This window comes from Microcaecilia unicolor, chromosome 5, assembly GCF_901765095.1.
Source record: "Microcaecilia unicolor chromosome 5, aMicUni1.1, whole genome shotgun sequence".
Taxonomy (NCBI): Eukaryota; Metazoa; Chordata; class Amphibia; order Gymnophiona; family Siphonopidae; genus Microcaecilia; species Microcaecilia unicolor.
In genome coordinates this window covers 320,128,511-320,154,771 of record NC_044035.1, presented here as the reverse complement: position 1 = coordinate 320,154,771, position 26,261 = coordinate 320,128,511, and the positions used below count along the sequence as shown (strand labels likewise).

Below are 26,261 nucleotides of genomic sequence, written 5' to 3'. Positions count from 1 at the left end.
GGCTGAGGTGGCTTCTTGCCTTAATTAAGAGGTTCAAGGCTGCTGGTTATTAGAGGCAAGTGACCCACTGGCCACTTGCAGGCAAAGGTAGCTCCAAGCTTCATGCTGCGTCAGGGCAACAAATAGTAATAAAAAGTTTTTCTTTTATATGAACTATTGCCCTGATGCAAAAACAAAAGTGTCCCCGACCATAAAACACATAGGGCCCTGTTTACTAAGGTGCATTAGCATTTTTTTACGCATCTACAATTAACACGTGCACTAACCATGTAGGCACCTATAGGGATAGTGTAGGCATGTACATGGTTAATGTGTGTTAACACCAACGCTCCTAGAATGTAGCTTAGTAAACCGGCAACAGTGTACAAAAAAAAAAAAAAAAAAAAAAAAGTGGGGGGCAGACCAAATATCAGTCCAAACAGTATGTTTATTGAAAAAAACAATTCCAAAAGTACAAACTTGTACAATTCAGTTCCAAAGACTCTATGCAGGAGTGCATTTTATAAAAGATGCCAATGTTCATGTTTTTTAAAAAAGTTTTTAAGGCTTATCATCTCCTTGGTCTTTTACAACTCATTTTATATTCATTCCCATCCTGTGAGATTTGTTCATTGTAGTTATAATTGTTACACTTTTTATATAAATCATCTTAGGTTCATTGCTTTTTATATATTTGATATTTCACTATTTGCTCTTTACTGAAGCTTTATTTATGTAATTATCTGCTTTCAAAGTCACAGTATTTTTGATTACTTTTTATTCTCTCAGATGCTGTTACTTTGGGTTCTCTAGCCAATTTATGTGTTTTTATCATCAATATGTTTTGTTTCACTTCTGTATCATTTTGTGGGGTTCAATAGTATGTTACATGATGTGTTCTTATATCCTTTTTTACAAGTTTTTATAATTATGATTTGGGCACTTCTTAATACACATACACTTAGAATATAAATAAATTGTCCTATATAAATGTATTTTACATATTTATCAATTCATTTGTTTGATGATTTAATATGTATGTTTAGTTATAATATATACATTTTTTAGATATTTATGTCTAAATTGTTTGTACAGAGATTTTTCCTTTGACTCCTGAGGAAGGCGCGTTAGCACCAAAACACAGGACTGTGTAGTCTTTGGAACTGAATTGTTGTACAAATGTGTACTTTTGCAATTGTTTTTTTCAATAAACCTACTGATTGAATAGACATTTGGTCTACCCCCTCTTTTTTTCTTTTTTAGTACACTAGCGCCCTGATGCAGTATGGCGAAACATGGCCCATGTTGGTACGGGTCGGAGAACTTTAAAAGATAGAGTTCTAATGCTTGGTCTTAGAATTTGTAAAGTATTTTATACAAAAGTGAAAAAGCATTATTGAGTAATTGAAACCGATAACGATGCAGACAAGTCACAGGATATATTCCTGTGTGAAACGGGTTTTTGCTGAGGCTCTGTGTTGATGTTATCCACTCACTTTTAGAAGCTTTGGCAGTGCTATTCAAGCACTGGGCTGTTATTATATGAGCCTTATTTACCCCCATTGTGGTTATTTCTATGTTGAACTGTTTAATTTTGAATACATTTCCTAAGCGCAAACACAGTATCTGTGAGTTGCACATGCAGCCTTTGAAAGCAAAACAAAGTGGTGGACTTGAACATAACCAGTGCAAAAGCCAACATCTGTCACACATGAACTTTTACTCTACTACTATATCACCTTGTATTTGTTCTACCGAAACTGGCAATCGCCACTAAGGTACTATGTAAGCCACATTGAGCCTGCAAATAGGTGGGAAAATATGGGATACAAATGTAACAAATAAACATCTCCAGGCTCTTTACTGGTTAGAGGGGATCAGTGCTCTACTGCAATGGTACCATGGAGACAGATTCCTGCTTTAAGCTAGGGCATGATTACAGTAGCAGACCACCTTTCTGTTTGGGGATGCACAAACTCTGTCCCCAACCCCAGCTCCACCCCTTCCCTACCATCCGACATAGCCTCCCCCCTTAGTTTCCAGCATTTCTCTCCTTCCCCTCTACCCCCTCCCCCCCCGAATCTCCTTTCTTCCTTCTCTCCCCATGGACTTCAGTATTTCTGTCTTTCCTTGACCAACAAGTTTGGTTCTTGTGGCTTTTTTTTTTGCTCCCCCCAGCACCAACTCTGCCATCTGCATAACAGGCATCACACAGTCAGCCAGCATGAAACCCTTGAGCATCTGAGCATGGCTGGCTTCTCTCCCTTCTCAGTTTGTGTCAGAGGAGACAGATGCTCAAAGCATCACACTGCCAAGACCCACCCCCAGGAGCAGGATAAAAAAAAACCCCAAAAAAACACCTTATAAGGAGAGAAAAGAGGAGGATAAAAAAAAAAAATAAACACCTCATAAGGACAGACAGGAAAGGATTTTTTTTTTTTTGGGGGGGGGGGGGGGGGTGCCAAGGCACTTGTGGCTTCCCCCATTCTGATACCTATGGCACTGCTGGAATTTAAATGCATGCCCATGATAGTCTTTGGGGGTAGACTGGTTCCTTCACCCTGCCCAATGAGCATGGAATGGACTCCACTTTCCCTCTACATACATATCTTTCAGATAGCATCCCTAGGATAGGGGAAAGAACATGACATAGGTAGATTTTACAGTATCGTCTATTACATTAGTCAAATATTTCTAAATACTATTCATAGTGGCCAACAGACTTTAGCTGGAACACTGACCCACACTAGCCACCGAGTCTCAAATATTTTATTGGAACTTGGCGCTGCATCTACTGAAATGTCTAGTGGTTACAGAAATGTGTATTAAAAGGAAATGGTCCTCCACCTATGCATGTCTGAGTGAAGGGGAGCTGGATTTTTTCTCTACAATACTTACTTACTCAATACTTAAAGGCTGCAGCCTACTACTTCAGGTTATCTGAGTTAACAAACCAAGAAGAACTAGGACTAAAACAGCCCTAGCAATTATGGGAAAATTGGGTACCTCCAATAAACCAAGAACAGATCAAGACTTCAACAATCTACACTCCTGGAATAAAACTGTTTAACTACCTTCCCATCCTCTCTTACAGCTCTTTGAAGAGGACTGCATTTCTAAAACTGCAGCAAGATTTAGTAAGGGGAGAAAAAACAAACTTGTTTAATACAGCCTCCAGATAATTAGGTACACAAAGACGAGAACAACATGAGCGCACATTTCTGAGATTTTGTTACACAGGTACACTCACCCATCCCTGCAGTAGCTTTAACATTTACTTTCCTAAACAAGCTCATAGAGTTAGTTTTGCACACATTTTATTATATACCCTTTAGCAATCTGAAACTCCAAATTACATCAGTACCTAAAAAGCAATCTTCGCTTACCAGAGACTTTCCCTAATAGTATGTGTTTTCTATTTACACACTATAAGCTTTTTATGTAAAGTGGTAAAAGTACTGTATGAAACCTCATTAAAGTAATGAGCACATTGGTTCTGCTTCACATCCAACCAATGAAAAAGAAGCCCAACAGAATGGGACCTTGTTTATTAGAAGATTTCAAAGTGGCACAAGAGTAGGGGCAAGTCATTTCCACAACTGGTCTCTGCCTGCTAGACTACTTATTCTGGTACTGAAGTCCACAACAAGATTTATTTTTGCTCACATTAAGAAGTCTCATTTATTACTTTATAACACTCCCCTCCTGTAATTACCTTCCAAGGTGGACCAAATTCTATATAGATCAATGTGAGCATACTTCAAGTATACTGTACCGTGAAGATACATGAAAGGTTAAATGAAAAGATGACATTTGTCAAGTAGGAAGATCACCTATATGACAGTGTAACACCCATGTTTAAAAAGTTAGACAGAGGGGGGGGGGGGGGAAAAAAAACACCTCCAAAACAGATTGCTTCAGAACTGACCGGTGTAGTTACAGTACTTAAACCATTCTTCAGTTTACTTTATTATACAGAAAAAGTCATGAGGCCTTCCTCCAGAGACATATGCAACAACTAACAGGTGAGCCTGTCTTCCACAGACACTCATTTGGATTTTGCACATTGAAGCAGCTTGCCAATAAACAAAAAAAAACAAAGCAAAAAACCGTTCATCAGCAATCAGTCATCTTCATCATCTTCATCAGAATCCATTACTTTTCTTCTATTAAACTAGAAAGCAAAAAGGAAAACAATTCCTAAGTGAAAGAGCTTCCATTTAAACGGCCTACTAAAAGATACATAGATTTCAGAAGATGGGCTGTGGTCAGAAAAACATAGGAACCAGAATCCACAGAACTGTGGAGAATGAAGAAGGTATGAGCACCAGGGACATTCTTATTCTCGGTAACGCTTTATGGAGTGGAAGAAAAGTGCAAGAATAGAATTGCTAATTCTAGTTTCAGTATCACATACAGAGAGAAAATCCTGAATACACAAACTAATGAAATCAATGTGGCAGAAAGTTCCAGGAGTCATCCCAATTGTAGGGGGTACAGAGAAGATATTTACCTGTGGCAGATATTCTCCGAGGACAGCAGGCTTCATATTCTCACAAGTGGGTAGACGCCAATCTGCGTCACCTGGTCCAGCATTTATGCCAAAGTAAAAAGTCAGAGCTTTGTGAAGCGCGAGCTGCGCTCCACTGCACATGCACAACTGCCTTCCCACCCGCCGCTTGTACGCAGTCCCATTAGTTCAATATCTAAGCAAAAATCAATAATAAAAATAATGGAGACAACTCCAAGGGGAAGTGGGTGGGATTATGAAACTACGAAGCCTGCTGTTCTTGGAGAATATCTGCTACACGTAAGTATCTTCGCTTTCTCAGAGGACAAGCAGGCTCCAATATTCTCACAAGTGGGAAATCCCTAGCATCCAGGCTCACCAAAAACAACAAACATTGGTTAAATTGGGCCTCGCAATGGCAAGGACATATTAAACAAACTATACAACCGAGGAGGAGATATGTAGTCCAGGACCTCAAGTTTATTAGTCCTGGGCTCATCCTCCACCTTCAAAGGAAATTGAATGGCAAACGATGGGAAAGAAAGGCTCTTCGGCGGACACCGACTCCTTTAAGGTGGTGGGGAGGGCTCAGAGGGGATCCCATAAGACTCATCTGAGGAAAAGCATCTGGGATTCTAGAGTTCTGCGAGCGCTCCTCTTCGGTGTCGGACAGAATATCCCTATGGTATGTCCAAGACAGAACCTGCCTCAATGCCAAGGAGCTATGTCCTTGAGATCGGCATTCAGAAGTCGGCTCCCACCTTGACTCCGGTGAGGCTTCCTCCACCGAAGTTGAGGGGGTACCGGGCTTCAGTGGCAGTCGACACCAGGACTGCATGTGGCACTGGAGACTGCGGCTAATGTGCAAAATAACAGTATGGGCTGTTAATCTTAAATTGGTAATCTAATACACCAAAAAGCTGAAAAACAGCCAATCCCAATCCCAAAGGGTTGTGTCGAGTAAACATACAATAACAAAACCATGGGAATTACCCTCAGAAACCAAGGCTTCCACCAAGGTCTGACCAGCGAGACTCTGATATCTATATAAGATTTTTGTGTCCGCGGTCTGATCTCTTTCATAGGGTAAAACTTTCCCACTTACTCACAACTGAAACTGTTCTTATTTCACCATTGAGTTTCAAAACATTACTGAGTAGATTACCAAGTTACAGCTTAGCTATTAAATAAACTTAGCTTTCTCTTAGCTGACTTGGTAACCCCTCATTCCAACTGCTGATATTCATTCAACGGGGCCCAAATCATTTCACCCACTTCTGGGCTTCATCAGGAACCACCCAGTTTAAACATGATTACAGAGGGTATTGATTTGGCTGACTAAACTTCTCTAGGAACCGGCAGCAATAGAAGGCGGGTTTTAAAAGGTTTCAAAAGAAAAACCCGCAATGAAAAAAGAAAACAGTCAAAAGGCACTCAAAAAAAGCTCTTAGACCGTGTGTGTGAGGAGAGACCGAAAAAACGTGGAAAGAACTAATGGGACTGCATTCATGCGGTGGCCAGGAAGGCACTCTAGAATGCGCAGTAGAGCGTGATTCGTGCTTCACAAAGCTCTATCTTTTTACTTTGGCTTAAATGCTGGACCGGGCGACACGGATCAGCATCTACCCACTTAGGAGAATATGCAAGCCTGCTTGTCCTCGGAGAATATTGGCTTGATTAAAAATAACTTATAAGAGCTACACATTACAGTGTATGAACTCCAGGAGGAAGCTCTCTTTGGCACAACGCAAGCATTAAGAGAGAGCATGAGCAGTATGTCAGAAGACTGAGATCATACTCAATAGATATAGCTTTTAAGGTGATTCATTTCTATCATTAATTGTGCAAAACAAATGTATTAGTCACAGCCGCAAATATGGGAGGAGATCCGCCGGCAAGCGGAGAACTCAAACACCCCACGGTGCTTTTTTCATTTTTTTTTTACTAATTTTATTTTGGTTTCTCTGTTTTTATGAATATATTCATATTTGTTTATTCTCAACAGACTACCTACGTTCCTTTTGAAGAACCATCCTTTATGTCATTCAGTAATACTCTGCGCACAAGAAGTCAGTGCTCCTCACTATATCACACAGTTTTCACAATATTTCACCAAGCGTTAATTCACGTTCTCAATTTATGCTTCATATTTTCTGTCAGATTGCTGTGAGATCTTCAAAGGATCTCCATCTTTATTGCTCTGCAGCATTCTGCACAGCAGGTTAGTATCACCAATAAACACTACATCGAGGATTGTTTATCTAGAGCTTTTTAAATTGTTTCATTCCATAGTCATTATTGCCCATCTAAATTTGCCATTTTTTATATTACCATATGAGATTATATACGTCAACATGTATCACATCACTGTGTATATGCATATGGCGTTGTATATATAATGCATATATATATACTATAGCACCAGATTATTTATCTATATTATCATGATTTTTGATTTCTTTCTTCTGTCCTTTTACAATTTGTATTCTCAAATGATTATTGTCTACTGCTCATATGCATATGCATTTTATATTTTTCTGCTTTTATTGTTTAAATTTACATGTGTAGACACAATTGTTTGTTTATAATTTTTATTCATACAAAATATGCACGAGCTTTTGCTTTCTCTAGCAAACTATATTATTGTATCACCATTTTACATATTTTTTGTCATAAGTTTATTATATGCGTGTTTTACTATTATGTTTAGACCATTTTATAGAATTGCCATACATATATTTTTAGTGTTTACAAGTTGATTAATTTATTGTTTTAAACTATTTTTGTGCATTATATTTGTTTTTTTTTGTCTTTTTATTATATATAAATGTATGTTTTTATAGACTCCTGATGCAGGCCTGACGGCCGAAACACGACGTTGTGTCGAGCCTTCAAAACTTTTAATAAAATTCTTCATTAACGAACATCCTCCAGTTTCTGGCATCCTTGGTCGCTCTCCCACTCTTTGCATTTTTAGTCACAGCTGCAACAATGACAACCCTGAACTGGCAAAATTGACCAATTTGGCATGTTATACGCATGTTATACCATCCATGAACGGAAAATGTGGGCCTAGGGGGAGGGGAAGACCCTTTTGTTATCTGAAAGATAGTAAACTCAGTAAAATTCTGTTCTTTATGTTTATGCTAAATAAAATCAAAAGTTCACTGTAAGATATTCAAAATTGATGTGATGAAAGCAGGCCAGCTACAATATATTAGGGGTAGATTTAAGAAAAGTGCACCAAAAATTAGGTACAAAAAAATGCAAGTACTAAGTGTCAATTCTATAACGGTAAATGCGTGCAAAATTACCATTATCAAACAGAGTGTAAGCTAAGCACAAGAACTTACGCCATGGCAAAGGCTGGTGTAAATGGTTGTGCCTAAGGTTAGCAGTTTCGCATGAAGTTATAGACTACTATCATATGTTCAACTGTAAGACACGCCCCCACCCCCCTTTGTAGTTGTGCGCTATAGCATTTATGCATTAAATTTATAAAATAGTACCTAAGTGCCAATATGCATGTAACTATAAGTTCGTATCAGTTACTTAAAGGCTATTATTGGTACTTAAAGGACTAATGGCACCTAATTAAACAATTAAATTAGATGCACAACTGACACTACTGCCATCTGTCAGCCGAGATTGGGAGGCGGGGCTGGTGTTTGGGTGGTGGGGCTAGTTCAGGGCAAGACTTCTACGGTCTGAGTCCTGAAAATGGCAGATACAAATCAAGGTAAGGTATACACAAGTAGCAGCACATATGAGTTTATCTTGTTGGGCAGACTAGATGGACCGTGCAGGTCTTTTTCTGCCTTCATCTACTATGTTACTGTATAAATTGCACACGCAAATTAGCAAGCTAGTTGGAAATTTGAACCTGTAAGTATAGAATGAGAGGATTTCCACTTAGCGCTTGAAGACACCTTTTAATGCACAGCTCATAAGCTTTGCAATTTCTGGATTAATACTACTCTAACTTCAATGGAAAATCTTAAAACTAGGAATTAAAATTTACTGAAAGTTCAAGTAGAGTTCAGAATTTTATCCTGTTCACATCCTGCTACCATATAAAATAAGAGACTGGGCAATACAAATTACATCAAAGCAGTATGCCAGGCTGAGATGATAAAACTTGGAACAAATGCGTTCTAAATTTACTTGTCTCCAGCATGGCATACTAATTTGGTTCAACATCCTGCTACCTACACGTTTCAAACATGTGTGACTGCCCTCACCTTTACTGTGGTCTTCTTGTCTGTCTGCTGACTGACCTTTTCCAAAATTTCTATTAACCCTGGCTCAGATACCTAAAAAACAAAAAAAATTGACAATAAGTTTACCATTACTTTACAGTTGTAAAGCTTTTCCAATTTATTTTCTTAAAAACTGAGAACTGAATGCAACCTGAGGTTACTGCTGGGGGACTACTGTAGCACTCCGTAATGCAGAATTTGCACAGAATTAGAAAGCAGGTGAAGTAGGAATCTGTAACCATAAAACCTTGGCAACAAACCAAGGAAAGAGTGCCAGCCTCAGTTCTAACCCCTCAGGCATTCCTTTAGGAAGGCTGCACCTCCCAAGTCACTCGCAAACTTTTAAACTACAAATGTTGAAGGGGGGGGGGGGGGGGGATAGAAAGAGGCATGTGCATAGACACAAGCATTTAGCATGATCCAATATGCATCTTTTCCTATAGAATCAAGGCTACAAGAAGTACATAGTTCATAATGAAAACAAAAAAAGCAAAAACTTATAGCCTATAGCATACGTATTTGGCCAAGAAAACACAATGCATATACTAGATCTGTCCTAGTTTTCATTTCAGCCTTTGTCTGTGCCTTACAGCAGAAGCAGTGAAATGACCAGAAAAAGCAGATGACGTGTAATTGGCAGGGTTGTGCACATCACATTCCACTTTTGGCTCTGAACCCCTTATAACATACAACAGTAGCCTTCATATCTTCAACACACTAAATGTTAATGCTTTCAATGGTTCCACAAGAATATCGACTTTGGGCTATGGCATGCTGTTGCACATCTGTGTGTCATGCAGATAAAGTCCCATGTGCATAAAATCAGAATCAGGGCTGTAAAAATTGGTGCCAGCTAAAATATTTAGCCACTGGAAAAAACAACCCCCCCCCCCCCCCCCCCCCCCCAAAAAAAAAAAAAAAAAAAAAAAAAAAAATTTTAATGTATATCTTTTGTAGGCATTATTTCCAGTAAAATACCAAGAATGTTATAGATGCCTAATAATGCATCTGTGTAATTTTTCATCCGTGCATGAACTTATGTGTCTAAGCTATGTTTACAGGTTGAAAGTTAAAAGTCTGACTACACATGTAAGCTAAAAAAGGACATGGACACGGACACACACACATACATACATATATTTTGGAAATAAACACTTAATGTGGAGGAACCAGGTTCACCTTTTGGTGACCTGGGAGGTTCAGGAGGTGAGGAGGTCCCCCAAGCGCAGGCAGAGATTTGTACTGCTTTGGAAACCTTACTTAAAAAATTGAAGTCCTCAAGGGCGAAGCCTCATTGTAAATATTTTATAGGTAACGCATGTGACATCCTCATTTTTGTCTAGTATAGTTTGGTATGTATAGGAATTCTCCACATCGTTTGAGATTTGAAGATGTTATTTGTATCCCACACACAAGCTTTCATTTTCAGTATTGCTGGACTGAGGGGTTGGGGGGGTGGGGTGGGAGAAATACTTGGCTTGGAAAAGAGCTTACCCTTTTGTATTATAAATACAGTTAAACTGTTGCTATTGTATTGCTTTCATATCTCTCAATAAAAAAATGTTTAAACATAAACACTTAATGTAAAACACATCTTTGCAAATGCATACACCAAGGAATGCACCTTTCTAATCTTGTTTCTGTTTTTGGTGCCCCCCCCCCCATGTGTTTTATTTTTCTTTAATCAAGATCAACACAAGGAAGGAGTTCCAAGTCACAAAGTACAACACAAAAAGCAAACAGGTAAACATCAAAAATATGTAAATGATTAATACAAAAATAAAACGTATTTAATCACATCTACTAAAAACACACAAAATTTCTGATTCAGGGGGCTCCATATAAAATAGGATATAGTAACGACATCAGGGAAATGTATCATACAACAAAGTAACGAGAAGGATCCACCAAATTCGGACAAAGTTAAGTATCAAACATGTAAAAGGCATCTCTTCAGCTACTTGACAGCAATTCTTCCTTGATCCTGCAAGAAGCAGGCATCTTTGCTGAAACATGTTGGGCATCTAGCATTTAATATTTTCAGTTACGATGGTCTAACAGTAGACAGTGATAATATCTTCACCAACAGTATTTATGTTCTGTGACAACCCATCATATTACATCATTTGAACTGTTTGTGTTTTTAGTGAATGTGATTAATACAAAAATAAAATATTCATTTACATATATGTTTGATGGATTTATTCTATTGCTTTTGTGTTGTACATTATTTTTCTAATGTCTCTAATCTCTCCTTCCCACCAGCCTGCTCCCTTGGCTGTGGTTTCTACTCAAAGTGCCCAAGTGACCAGGAATGCCCAATATTTTTCGATCCTTGATCAAGGTATTACAATTAAAGAAAAAGGGTATCACAAAAACTGACAAATCCTTCAGGACACAGAACACAATTAGCCATTGCACTTACTTTCCCACTTAGCTGTCCAAATCTTGCCATCTGTATAAGGTAATTCTCTACTGCTTTGGCTTTTTCTGGTTTCACAAGTGCCAAATTACTCACTGTTGAAAAACAAATGTGTAATTTCAATTTAACTGAGTTAGAGATAAAGCGTTTGCTAGAGCTAACAGCACAGTTGGGGGATGATTAATTTCCGTCACAAGCCAAGACCTGTTTTAAAAACAGAAACTGTACACCAGTCCCAGAGAATGGGAATCCCTGGCAGCTCACCATCTCTTCTGCTCTATAGATAGACTATAACGAACCCCCCCCCCCCCACACTGTGCTTCAATATAGTGTAAGCAAGAATTAATATATCTCAACAGTATCCAAGTGACAGCAACTCCTGGTTTTCTACACAATTGAAAGAAAAAAAAATCTATACAAAAAGATGACCAATGTGAACCATAGTTTTGATCACTACTTACATCTAGCACGAGCTGCCTGATCCAGAACCTGTGCTAAAATATTATTTCTCATCTCCGACTCCCTACAAGGAAGGATCTGAAAGTTAGAGTGATTTTAACATGTCATGTGGAAGCATCTTAAAAAGAGAATGCAACAATCTACATCCAAAAGATCTTTGAATGCCACAACCAAAAGAATACGCCAGTTGAAGGAACTCAAAATCATTTATGGCCATTAACACACACTGCAAGATCCATTTTATTCCATGGATAAATTACATGCATTAACAGTGTTATGACACTATTAGTAACTGACTCCCACAGCGCAAACCACAACACACAAGTCAATATATTCTAAAAGAAAAAAGCATCTGAAAGTGGAGGAGTGGCCTAATGGTTAGTGCAGTGGGCTTTGATCCTGGCAACCTAGGTTCAATTCCCACTGCAGTTCCTTGTGATCTTGGGCAGACCCTTGCACCAGGTACAAGCCCTCTAGGGACAGAGAAAGTATCTGCATATAATGTGTACAGCGCTGCATATGTCTAGTAGCACTATAGAAATGATTAGTAGTAGTAAATATGCAGATACTCCATGTCCACATTCTATCTAGCAGCTTCTATGCCTACCTTTGTTTCGCTGCCTCTTGTTGAGCTTGATCATTAGAGTTATCCTGAAAAAGAATGTTTCAAAAGTTAGAACTAATGAAATTAAGTCAATAGCAGCTGCATTCTTCACAGGTATCTTCTCCATTTTTAGTTTAAAACAATTTTTTATTGAACAAACAATAAATCATTAGAACCATAAGTCTGTGTGAATTTTTCATTTTTTTCTTCCCCCCTTTATCCCCTCCCTCCTCCCCAAAACCTCTTGTCTTATTCTTCTTTGTTACAGCATCCTTTCTTCTTGTATATTAACAATTTCAATATAACTCCTTTCGCTATAGAATTTACATAATAACTTTATGATTAAAGAAGCTCTTACATACAGAACTAGTCCCTCTTTATGTTAAATATGTACATATATGTCAATTATTTATTAACTATTCTTCCCTTCCCCCTCCCGTTTCCTTCCCTCCCCTTTCCCTTACTTCCACTCCCTTCCCCTCCCCCCCACCCCCAGATAAGGGGTCAAGAATTCTTTATACTGAGATTGACTGTCACCAGCTTGCAGCAGATATCATTCCCTCTTTCATTAAAGGGTCCCTAATCGGTTTAGCACAAAACTGCGTGCTCGTGGAGCCAATGCTTGTATGTATGGTTTCCAAACTAAGTAAAACTCTTTTTGTCTTTTTAATTTCCATTGCACTTCTCGGAGTTCCATTAATAGTAACGCATGCAAATCTTCTCCATTTTAATTGGGACCAAAACCCTCAACTAAATGACACTTCCAGTGAAATATCAATATAAATAGCTTTCTATCAGAGACAGCCCCTTGTATGTTTCTAGTTTAACATAGTGAAATGCATAAAAATCCCGAGGGGATGATGCAGATAGCCACGCAATAGAGCCACATGTCAATGGCTGTGTGGCTTTTACTATGAGGTTAACAAGAAAATATTCTCTAGCGATGCGATAAGCAACATAAATTCAAAGCAGCAGAACTTGTGCAGCCTGACGGACACATCTGCACAAAGGTTCTGCAGTGAGAACAGCTTCACTAGGCACATGTTCAAACAAAACAAAAGCGCCAGCATACTTGAGCACAGAGCTGTAATCTTGCATTGTCTTTTAAAAGGTACAGGCACTTGTTACAGTCATAGATAAAAAGCAAAACCAACATTAAATCCTCTCAACTAACCATTCAACGTTCTCTCAGACCTGGGCAGTACATTTCTCATATTGTATGTGCTTCAAAATCCGGCTTACCTCTGTCCATTGCAGTGGAATGCTTAATGGACTCGTGGAGGGGCATAATCGAACGGCCCCGGCCATCTTCGGGGCCAGATCTGCAAAGGGGCGGAGCCGGCTATCTTTTCTTTCGATAATACGGTTGGGGCTGGCTAAATCTCAACATTTAGGTCAAATGTTGAGATCGCCGTATTTAGAGATGGCCGGCTTCGGTTTTCGGCCATAATGGAAACCGGGCCCGGCCATCTCAAACCCGGCAAAATACAAGGTATTTGGTCATGGGAGGAGCCAGCATTTGTAGTGCACTGGTCCCACTCACATGCCAGGGCACCAACTGGGCACCCTAGGGGGCACTACAGTGGACTTTGCAAATTGGTTCCAGGTGCATAGCTCCCTTACCTTGGGTGCTGAGTCCCCCAAAACCCACTCCCCACAAATATACACCACTACCATAGCCCTAAGGGGTGAAGGGGGCACCTACATGTGGGTACAGTGGGTTTCGGGTGAGTTTTGAAGGGCTCCCATTTTCCACCACAGGTGTAACAGGTAGGGGAGGGATGGGCCTGGGTCCGCCTGCCTGAAGTCCACTGCACCCACTAAAACTGCTCCAGGGACCTGTATACTACTGCGATGGACCCGAGTATGACATTTGAGGCTAGCATAGAGGCTGGCAAAAAAAGTTTTTAAAGTTGTTTTTTTGAGGGTGGGAGGTGATCCCCGATTCCCTCCGGTGGTCATCTGGTCAGTTCGGGCACTTTTTTGGGAGTTGGACCTGAAAAAATAGGGACCAAATAAAGTAGACCAAATTCTCGCCAGGGACGCCCTTTTTTCCATTATCGGCCGAGGGCACCCATCTCTTAAGCATGCCCCAGCACGCCCCTGTCCCGCCTTTGCTACCCTTCTGACACGCCCCCAGGAACTTTGGCCGTCCTGGCGACGGAAAGCAGTTAGAGACGCCCAAAATCGGCTTTCGTTTTTGCCGATTTGGGTGCCCCTGAGAGGACGCCCATCTCCCGATTTGTGTAGAAAGATGGGCACCCTTCTCTTTCGAAAATGAGCTGGATAGTAACGTAGTAGATGATGGCAGATAAAAGACCAGTACGGTCCATCCAGTTTGCCCAACAAGATAAACTCATAGCATCCTATATAATAATACTCACCTCCAACGTTCTATGAACCTGTCTGCCTGTGTCCGTAACTTTGGGCTCTGAAGCCCCAGCTGATGTCACTGGACGCATTACGCCAAAAACCCAGGGGACGTGATCAAGTTGGAATCTGTTTGTGTGCTTGTGTCAGACGCACGAGCACAAACTGATTCAAACTTGATCACGTCATTTGTCAACACCGCGCGGCCGAGGAGACTTCGGCTGGCGGGGGTTGGGGTTCCCCGCCTGCACAGGTACGCGACGGTGGCGGGGGGTTTGGCGGCGGGAAGGGGGGCTCGAGAGGGTCGCGACAGGGGGGTCTGGAAATCGGAGGGAGGGAGGCAGGGAGGTGGGGTCTGGAACTCGGAGAGCAGGAGGGAGGAGTGTGGAATTCGGAGGGAGGGGACGAGAGGGGAGGAGGGGGGAATGCACCATCTGTACAAAAAATAAAAAATAAAGAAGGGTGGGGGGGGACTACCCTGGAACTCGGAGGGAGGGAGGGAAGGAAGGAGGAGGGACGACGACCCTGAAACACGGAGGAAGGGGGGACACTGGAACTGGGTGTGAGGGAGGGACCCCAGGCACACACACACTCTCTCTCACAGACACTCGCACTCAGTCTCACTCACTGTCACACACACACACTCGCAAATTCACTCTCTCTCTCACACACAGTCACACTCAAGCACACTCTCTCAAACATACACACTCCGAGGAAAACCTTGCTAGCGCCCCGTTTCATTTGTGCCTGAAACGGGCCTTTTCTACTAGTAAGTTATAATGTGATACTACATATGCATACTTGAACTTGATTTGCCCACCACTGGCCTTGTTCTCCAACTTCTGAAGTTATCACTGAAGCCACACTCCAGCCCTGCCACGATCATGGCATAGACTGCAGAAATCTGTCCAGCACTGGCTTTGCTTCCTGATTATTATTATTATTATTTATTGCATTTGTATCCCACATTCCCCCACCTATTTGCAGGCTCAATGTGGCTTACATAGATCTGTCAACATTGTCGTATCAGGATATCAGATACAGTTAGTAATGTGTAGTGATTAAGGACGGGAAGAGGGAAGAAGGAAGAGTTGTTAGTGTAGTTATAGAAGGTGGGCGTTCATAATTGAGTGGGTTGGTGAGGTGACTTAGTGAGGTTATAGGTTCTCATTGTAGGAGGCCTTGTTGAAGAAGAATGTTTTCAGAGATTTTCGGAAGATAGTTGTTTCTTTGATTGCTTTCAAGTCTGTAGGTAATGCATTCCGTAACTGCGTGCTCTTGTAAGAGAAGGTGGTGGCGTGCACCAGCTTGTATTTAAGTCCTTTGCAGCTGGGGTAGTGCAAGTTGAGAAATTTGCGGGATGATCGTGTGGTATTTCTGGGAGGTACATCCACGAGGTTTAGCATGTAGATTGGGGTGTCTGCATGAATGATTTTGTGTACAATCGTGCAGATCTTGAACGCAATGCGTTCCTTAAGTGGAAGCCAGTGAAGTTTCTCTCTTAGGGGTTTTGCGCTTTCATATTTAGTTTTTCCAAATATGAGTCTGGCGGCTGTATTATGGGCAGTTTGGAGTTTTTTGATTGTCTGTTCTTTGCACCCGGCGTATAGTGCATTGCAATAGTCCAGATGACTTATTACCATTGACTGTACCAGGGTACGGAAGATATATCTCGGGAAGAAAGGTTTTACTCTTTTGAGTTTCCACATCTTTTTCGTCATGTTTTTCACGTGGGTATCAAGAGTGAGGTTTCGATCAATGGTGACTCCAAGAATTTTCAAGTTTTGTGAGACTGGAAGGGAACAGTATGGTGTGATTATGGTCTTGAAGTTTTTTGTGTTATGTTGTGAGGTGACTACCAGACATTGTGTTTTTTCTGCGTTAAGTTTTAGTTGGAATGCATCTGCCCAAGTGTGCATTATTTGGAAGCTTTGGTTGATCTCGTTGGTGATTTCATTTAGATTATGTTTGAATGGGATGTAAATTGTGACGTCATCTGCATAAATGTAGGGGTTGAGGTTTTGATTGGCTAGTAATTTGGCTAGAGGTATCATCATTAGGTTGAATAATGTTGGTGAGAGAGGGGATCCCTGGGGGACTCCACACTCAGGTATCCATGGTGGTGATCTGTCTTCGCTCGTTGTTACTTGGTATGATCTTGTGGTCAGGAATCCTTTAAACCATTTGAGAACAGTGCCTCCTACTCCGAAGTATTCTAGTATGTGTATTAGTATATCATGATTAACCATGTCAAAGGCACTGGACATGTCGAATTGCAAGAGGAGGATGTTGTTACCAGTCGCAATTGCCTGTTTGAATGAATTCATTGCGGATACTAGTACAGTTTCAGTGCTGTGATTCGTCCGAAATCCTGATTGGGACTCGTGTAGAATTGAGTGTTTATTTAGGTATTCAGTAAGTTGTTTCATCACTATGCCTTCCATGGTCTTGAGTGGAATAGATGCTACTGGTCGATAGTTGGTTAGGTCCATTGTGCTTTTTTTAAGCATCTTTCGGTAACGGAGTGAGTAGGATGTTTCCTTTATCCGTGGGAAAGAGTCCATTTTGAAGCCTGTAATTTATGTGCTTTGTGAGGTCTGTTTTGAATTGTTTGGGTGTGGATCTTATTATTAGGGCAGATGTCTAATTTGCATTGTGATTTGGCGTATTTTCCTAGCCAATATGAGATTTCTTTTGATGAGAGCGTGTCAAAGTCGGTCCATGATCTATCTGCTGGGCATTCTCCGGGTTTTGGGTCTAGACATTCCAGGATATTTTTGTAGTCTGTTGTGGTAGTGGGTATCATGAGTCGGAGCTTTATGATTTTTTCATTGAAGTAGTTCGCAAGGTTGGTTGCTGATGGGGTATCTGAGTTGTTGGAGGTGACCTTGGTAATGTGTTTAGAAGATTGTTTACGAGTGAGAAGAGTTTGTGTGTGTCCTTGTAGTTTGGTCCTATTTTGGTTTTGTAATAGGTCCTTTTAGTTTGTCTGATGGTGTATTTGTATTTTCTTTGTAGTTGTTTCCAGTCTTTGTGTGTATTTTCGTCTTTTTTCTTGCTCCATGCTCTTTCCAATCTTCTGACTTGTGTTTTTAGTTCTTTTAATTCTTTGTTAAACCATGGTATTAAGTTTTTTCTATGTGAGGTTCTGGTTTGAAGTGGTGCTATATTGTCCAGTGTTATTCTACATCCGTTATCCCAATCTTGAAGAAATTGGGGTGAGTCTGTAGTATTGTCCATTCATCAGTGTAGAGTTGTTGCCAGAATGTTAGTGGGTCTATTTTGCCTCTCGTAGTGTATGTTTGTTGTTTTTGTTGTGTCTTTTTTGTTCTCCAGTGGAGGGAAAGGTTTGCACTGTAGTGGTCGGACCATGGTTTGGCTGTCCATTTTGTACCTAGTAGTTTGATATTTAGTTCTGGTGAGAATTTGTGGGTGATGATGTCTAGTGTACGACCTTTTTTATGGGTGGGTTGTGTGTTTGGCCAGTGGAGTTCCCATAGTTGCAGGAAGTCTTTGCATTCGCGTACATTGCTTGAGTTATTATCTTCAAGGTGAAGATTGATGTCTCCTGCTATGAGAAGGTTCTGGGTGGTCACACAGGTGTTTGATATAAAGTCCAGAAAGTGCGTTTGTGAGTCTTGCCAATTGCCCGGGGGTCTGTGGAGGAGTGGCCTAGTGGTTAGGGTGGTGGACTTTGGTCCTGGGGAACTGAGTTCGATTCCCGGCACTGGCAGCTCCTTGTGACTCTGGGCAAGTCACTTAACCCTCCATTGCCCCATGTAAGCCGCATTGAGCCTGCCATGAGTGGGATAGCGCGGGGTACAAATGTAACAAAAAAACAACAAAAAAAAAGATTAGGTTTAGTTGATCACGTAGGTTAGGGTGGTTGATTCTGACTGAGGCTTTTTCGAGTTGGGGAAGAATAGACTCAGCTGTTGTTGTGACTGTGAATTGAGATTTATAGATTATTGCTATTTCTCCTCCTCTTTTTCCTTCTCTTGTCCAGTGGGTAATTTTGTATCCTGGAGGGCAGAGCTCTAGTATTATTGGATCTTTGGGGTCATGGATCCAAGTTTCGCTGATAAGTAGGAAGTCGAGGTGGTCAGTTGTGATCCAGTCAATTTGTATCATGGTTTTATTGACTGCCGATCTGGCATTGATGTTTCCTATTTGTATTTGTTGGTGGTGGTGTTCAGTTGAGTTTGCGGTGGTGGTAATTTTTATCATCTGTCTGTCTTCTTGATGTGTAAGTTTATTGTGTCCTTTCGTTCCTTTCTGTTGATGTTGACCGTGGCTAGCAGGTTTTCCTTGCCATTGTTTAATTTTTTGAATATGCATATTGTGTATTGTTTGTGTGGGTAGTTTGTGTGTTGTGGGAGTTGTGTTGTCTATATTGGGGGTTCTGAATGAGTAGTATGTTAGGGAGAGAAAGTAGGTAATTAGGAATACTTTGCTGGGGTTCATATCAATGTTAGTTTGTGTGTTAATATGTGTGTCTGAAGCGTTAGGGGTTCGGTTGAAACTGTAGGACTGTTTTACAGTGTTAGTCTTGTTAATTATATAGATGGTATTTAATGCATTATTTTAGAGCATTTAGAACATTTAAAGATAGCATTTAAGCATTTAGAGCATTTGAGGAAGTCCTTCACCATGCTACAGCGTTGCTGAACAGATATATCATTAAAGCTTGTAGAGGAAGTCTTTTAGCCTGCTACAGCATCTAGTGCTGTAAATCGATCAAAGCACATAGAGTATGGATTGCGCCTATAATTCGTAGTGCGATTTTTCATCCAAACATGATTCAGACATGTAAATAGTAAGTTTTAAAATTACATAGAGCATTAGTGTTTATGGGTGCAGAGCAATCGCAATATATGAAGCATTTAGCACTTATAAACAACTTATAAGCATTCAAAGTACTTTTCATCCTGTTTTCTGCTTGGAGAAAAAATAGGGTTAATTTGAAAGGCGGTGATTTATAGTACAATTTAGAATAATGCTAACATATGCATAATAGCATAGAACAGACAGCTAAGTCAGAGAATAGGGTTAACATGTGAGGCGATAATTTATGATAGAATTTAGTATAATGCTGACATACGTATCTCTGGCCTTGCGATCAACTGCAAGGGTACTCCGTCCTTTCCTGTCTGCTGCCCGTGGGTCACTCGCCTTTTCCTCACCGCCACGCAGTCTCCTCCTTGGCTGCCATCCGTTTCAGGTGAGGAATGGACGTCTGATCGTGCATTCGGGCTGCTAGGGTGCGTTTTCCCTTCTTGTCTATCTCTCGTTGACCCCTCGTTCTCCTCTCGCTGTGCCTCTGCCAGGTTTTTTCTCACCACCGTGAGTCCAGGTGGTTGAGCAGCAAACTGGGTGAGGCGGGAGTGGCGGTCCGGCTAAATTATCAGTCACAAGTACCTTGTCGTTTGCTGCCATTCGAGCTCCGGGTGGACGTTTGGGAGGTAGGTCGTTCACCTCCACCTGTGTCTCGGCTCGTCTCCGTGGCAGTCAGCGCCGGATGGACTCGGAAGAGTCGGTGCGTGTGTTGGCTAGTCCTAGGTAGGATCGATCCCGGACTTGGCTCCCTTGTCAACCTCTGTGGGGAAGTATGCCTGCTTCTCTCTGCCTAGTATGGCAGTGGGGTGGTTGCGGTTCGTTCCACCAGTTGTTTCCGCCGAGTTCAGGCCTCTCCTGCTATGCTCGCCACTCAATACATCATCGGCAGTTGTCACCCCTGTTGGGTGGTCGGTGCTCAGCGGTGGGGTTTAGTGGAGGCGTCTTTCGGTTTCCGAGCCACTGCCTGCTACGTTTCAGCTTTCCCGTGCCTCTGTTCCTCCTGAGGCAATTGCTGTTCTCGACAAGCCGGGGTCTCAGCGCTCGACTTCCACGAGGCACCGGGACTCCCGGATCTCTGTCCGCAAGCCTCGTTTGTCGTTCGCAAGTACTACGGTTTCGTAGTGATTACTAGTGTTGCCATCTAATCACATCTGTTTGTTTGGTTCCATGCCTTCTATACAGGATTCCTTTGTGGTTATCCCAAGCATTTTTGAATTCCATTACCTTTTTCAACTCCACCACCTCCCGCAGAAGTGCATTCCAGTACCTACTACCTTCTCTATGGAAATGCACTTGATGACATTAGTCCAATTCAGCCCCTCTGCCACCTTCCTATTTCTGGAAAAGGTTTGCTTGTAGATGAATACTTTTCAAATATTTGAATATATGTATCATATCACTCCCATATCTCCTTTCCTCCAGGGAATACATGTTCAGGTCTTCAAGTCTCTCCTAACTCCTTCCATCCATTTTAATATACTCTGCGAATTAACTTCTATGCTGGACCCCTTTCTGCACTGTGCACCTAGTAATGAGCATATAAATTCTGTATCTAAGGTACAAGGCGGCAATACTCAGCAGGGTGATCATCACTTAAAAATATCCAGATAACTTTTATTGTAGCTGAAAGTTCACTTGGAAATCTCTATGTCATCTAAGTAGCATCACTGTATGCATGGTCTTAAATGGATAGGTTATCTGCTTTGTATGTAATAAGTGTGACTGATTGTAGGTCTTGTTTTAAGACCTTGAATGATATGGTTCTTGAGTCTACTTTTAGTTTGGCAAGCTCCTCACGAACACAGTCTTCCGTAAACGGGTCTTGGTCTACCATACATCCATCCCCTTTAGCCTTTGTTTTCTGCAGCCCTACCCCCGGTCTTTCATTCATGAAAACCAAGCTAAAATAATCGTTAAGCAGTTCAGCTTTTTCCTTATCTTCCACACATTTCTCTCCCTCAGCTTTGAGCCTCACAATGATATTATGGCACTTCCTCTTGTCATGGAATTATATCGTCACCTCATCTTTTGCACAAATGGATTGTTCTGTTTTGAGCATATTTCAGGAACAAGTGGTTTTCATAAGTAAAAAAAAAAAAAAAAAAATACTTTCTTTCAGGCAGGTATCTCATTTGTTTACACATAACTAAATGGGCTACAAGTCCCTAATGCAGGCCACTGGTTTTCTTATATTTTGTCCTTGTGATGTTATACTGTGCCAAAACTAGAAATACAGTAAGACAGAATATAATTCAGTAACATCCAAAACTTATTATAATTGTATTCGCATTTGGGTAATAACTGAGAAAAAGCTGTTGGAAAATGATGAACAAATAAATATATATCACAGAACTGGAAAATGTTGTCACATTTAGACTGACTCTGGACTTCTGCATGAAGGTAGCTCTGCTCTCATTATTGAATATTTCTCTTTTTTTTTCCTGTGTCTAGATCAAAAGAGAAGGAAGGTTTGTGGGAACTTGCACCTTTTGTTTTGTAGAATGCAGTGGTATATTATAAAAATGCACTTAATATTGTTTATTACTACAGACACAGGAAAAAAAAGTTTTTAAATGCTCCCAGGTTTCAACCTAACTCATGTTTAAATGTGGGATATAACTGCCATAAATAAGTAAATAAATAGAAAACGCTGAGCACCTGATTCTCATGTTTTAGTGGCCCTTTACCAGGAGAAAAAAAAATCTCTTTTGGAATATAACACATGCTAGGATGTCCCTATAACCAGCCCCTCCAAATGACACACTTATGATTTATAAGAAATAAATCACTACTCTACCTATGAAAATTTATTATTATGCTTCCTCTGTGTACAGCCATATGCTGCACACGCTGGCATGTTTGAAAATATAAATGCTTAAATAAAATTGCTATCAACAATAAAGAGACAACGTGAATACAGCAGCTCATAGTTTTGCTTGCTTTGAGTGTACGCAGAACGACGGCTGCGCCGGGAAGGGGAAACAAACCTAAGTGGCTTCAAATTTTGACGTCATGCCTGCCATCGCCTGTTCTCAATCAATCCTCTTTGCCGGTGGCAACACCCTGCAGCGAGCTGGTCATCTTTGCAAATTTCAATCTAGGCAGTTACTACCTTTTGACAGAAAGCGCGTGCATGGACCTCCTATTTAGTGGTAATCAGTATATTTGCTTAAGTTGGTTAGCATGCTAGTCTTCAAGCTGGTCAGTCATATTGGTGCTAAGTTGTTGAACTACTTTAGCTTTTTGATAGGGAACGACCACAGGGTTTCTTACTTGGGGGATGACGGGGTGATCAGATTTAATCGTCTCTGATCTTAGAAATGAATCTACCAAAGGGATTATTTTTAAGGCATTAGAGTAGCTCTCTAATTCGCTGGCCCACGTGGTGCTAAGTTTCGAGATGATGCTTAATTTTACTTCTGCTTAACAGAATCCTGTACCCCTGCTGTCCATTAAGTGTGTGGCTATCTGCGTTCTCTCCAATGTGCTAGGCACTGCTGGGGTAGCTAGGGTCCCTTTACTATACAAAGACAAGCCCCCCCCCCCCCCCCCCCTCCTCTCTCTTTAAAACTCAAATCGTTGGTTTTGGGACTTTTTTTTTTCAAGCAAATCGCGCTTCTTTTTCCACAACTACTGGGCAATACTACCCATTCGTCTTTCCTAGCCCCTATTCCTGCAAGAGAAACGACTAGCTCACTTACATTCTTATTCCCCTTTATCCTTTTCCTGGGCTCTCTGGCCAGTCTCCAATAACCCCTTCCTCCTCCTTAGGGTCGTCTAGCTCAGTTACCGTTTCTCTCCTCTTCACTGCTGGGTTCTGGCTCAGGCCTGTATCTCTTGAGTCTGCTCCTCCTCCCCCAACACAGAACTCCCCGCATGCTCCCCTCTTACCCCATGCCTGGCCTGCAACTCAGAAAGCCGCTGCTTCCTGATGGCCTCCAGATCCTCGTCCGCCATTTTCACCACCGGCGATATTCAGCCCGTTTCCAAACCTCGTATTTCCCCCGTGGCGGGGAGACGGGAGAGATGCCAACGAGGCCCCGCCCCCAGGCGGCTGTCTCTAGCGTAGGCCAAACTCCGCGCTCATTTCCCCTCCTCCCCAGCCCCTGCTAATCGAGCACGCAAAGGGTAGAACGTCGAGCGTGGCATCAATGATGGAAACTCACGCGCCTTCGCCCCTTGCCCATCGACGTTGGTTGGTTCTCGTCCGATGGCGCCCGGGGGTCACGTGTCACACACACGTTCCTTAGCAACGCCGGCATGGCGCTGTCACAGAGTCCGATTGTTTTTTTTAAATCTTGGAGTAAGCTGGAATTAATGCCGAAAATGTTACATCTATTTAAAAGGAAGCCGGCATACCCTACTTGGGTTGACATAATATACCTGGCAAGAAGAACAGTAAACAGTTTACAAGGCTATAACGTGTTTTACAAAATTGGGAGCTTTCCAGGGCGCAGTAGCCTTTGCTACTCATCAAGTTAAGAGAACAAGATGATCCAGTGTTAGTTTGCTCCACTTCAAGCATGTTATTGTACTTCAGATTTTCCCATTGTTTCCCCAACTAATACTCTCCATCACACACATTGAATATCTGGGGCTAATTATTTCTTTATGACATCTATATCTCTCATTAGCCCTGTCCTCATTTGGGTTCCAGGGCTCTGTCCTCTCCTGGTTCTCCTCCTATCTCTCCCACCGCACCTTCAAAGTTCACTCTCATGGATCTTCCTCCACCCCCATCCCCTTATCTGTTGGTGTTCCCCAGGGATCGGTCCTTGGACCCCTTCTCTTCTCAATCTACACCTCTTCCCTGGGCTCCCTGATCTCATCTCATGGTTTCCAGTATCATCTCTATGCTGATGACACCCAACTGTATCTCTCCACACCAGACATCACCGCGGAGACCCAGGCAAAGGTATCGGCCTGCTTATCCGACATTGCTGCCTGGATGTCCAACCGCCACCTGAAACTGAACATGTCCAAGACCGAGCTTATCGTCTTTCCACCAAAACCCACTTCTCCTCTTCCTCCACTTTCTATCTCAGTTGATAACACCCTCATCCTCCCCGTCTCATCTGCCCGCAACCTCGGAGTCATCTTTGACTCCTCTCTTTCCTTCTCTGCGCATATCCAGCAGATAGCCAAGACCTGTCGCTTCTTCCTCTTTAACATCAGCAAAATTCGCCCTTTCCTCTCTGAACACACCACCCGAACTCTCGTCCACGCTCTCATTACCTCTCGCCTGGACTACTGCAACTTACTCCTCACCGGCCTCCCACTTAGCCATCTATCCCCCTTCAGTCTGTTCAGAACTCTGCTGCACGTCTCATATTCCGCCAGAACCGATATACTCATATCACCCCTCTCCTCAGGTCACTTCACTGGCTTCCGATCAGATACCGCATTCAATTCAAGCTTCTCCTTCTTACCTACAAATGCACTCAGTCTGCTGCCCCTCACTACCTCTCTACCCTCATCTCCCCTTACGTTCCCGCCCGTAACCTCCGTTCACAGGATAAATCCCTCCTCTCAGTACCCTTCTCCACCACCGCCAACTCCAGGCTCCGCTCATTCTGCCTCGCCTCACCCTATGCTTGGAACAACCTTCCTGAACCCTTACGCCAAGCCCCCTCCCTGCCCATCTTCAAGTCTTTGCTTAAAGCCCACCTCTTCAATGCTGCGTTCGGCACCTAACCCTTACCGTTCAGTGAATCCAGACTGCCCCAATTTGACTGCCCCGATCGGACCGACCGTTCACTTGTCTATTAGATTGTAAGCTCTTTGAGCAGGGACTGTCTCTCTTTGTTAAATTGTACAGCGCTGCGTAACCCTAGTAGCGCTCTAGAAATGTTAAGTAGTAGTAGTAGTAGTAAGTAGAGCTCAGGTTCAATTAGAAAAGCATGAACATGTTCAAAATGTATTAACAGAAAGTAAAATAAATGATATAATGTTAGACCAGTAAAACTTGAGTTAGGAACTGATGTAATTAAATAGTTATTAAAGCTAGATAATTGAAATATGGAGAAAAAAGGTAACTGGGATAGACAGGAGTAATGGGAGATGGGATGAGGTAAAAATTAATGCCATGAGTTTATTTGAGAAGAGTGCTTATTTCCTTAAAGGCTAGACTGAAGAAGTGAGTTTTCAGTACACTTTGGAATAACAAATAATCATCAGTGTATTTGATGGTTTTAGGTAAGGAGTTGCAAATTTTAGTGCCTTGATATGAAAAGCAGTATGGATTGTTTTGTAGGTTACTTTCACTGCTTCCCCTGTCTTGTTCTTTTTGTGGTCTTCTTCTGTAAACCTACTAATTTAACTCAAACTTAAAAAGAAAGGTTAACTACCCTGTCATGCTCTTCTGCAAAACTCGGTATATTAGCACCTCGTTCTTTGGATACCTATTGTGTAATTGAAACTAACTAGAAAAATTAAAATGTGTAAGCATATTGTAAATAACCCCTGCCCTTTTAAAACATCCATGCACTCATCACATTCACTCTGGGAATCAGTATTAATGATTAGCGTGCACTAACACCATTATTGTGCATTATCTGCTGAAAAGCCCTACTCACTAAAGATCATGCAGGGCACCACTCATCTCTTCCTTGAAGTTGGAACTTGCTCCTACTGTTTCAGTATGTATCTCAGACTTGTCACTGGGGGCCATGTGTGCCTAGGACCCCCATACTACATTGCATCTGGACTTCCAAATTTGCAGTTAACACTGTCAGCCCAGATCACATTTCCTGTTCTTCTTGCAGACTGATGCAACCTTCTGCATGGCCCCTGTCTTCCCAGGCTCCATCACACTCAGCTCTG

The 26,261-nt window shown here is 41.7% G+C and overlaps 1 protein-coding gene across 1 annotated transcript; it reads right to left on the bottom strand.

Annotated features, from left to right (window-relative positions):
* Positions 1–3,511: 3,511 nt before the first annotated feature.
* Positions 3,512–23,580, bottom strand: PDCD5 (programmed cell death 5). The gene is made up of 6 exons (XM_030204405.1): positions 23,331–23,580; positions 12,237–12,280; positions 11,632–11,693; positions 11,174–11,265; positions 8,731–8,802; positions 3,512–4,153 (listed from the first exon to the last, which is right to left on the bottom strand). Exons 1-6 carry the CDS (start codon positions 23,394–23,396, stop codon positions 4,103–4,105), a joined length of 387 nt encoding a protein of 128 aa, XP_030060265.1. The 5' UTR covers positions 23,397–23,580; the 3' UTR covers positions 3,512–4,102.
* Between the last annotated feature and the right edge of the window lie 2,681 nt (positions 23,581–26,261).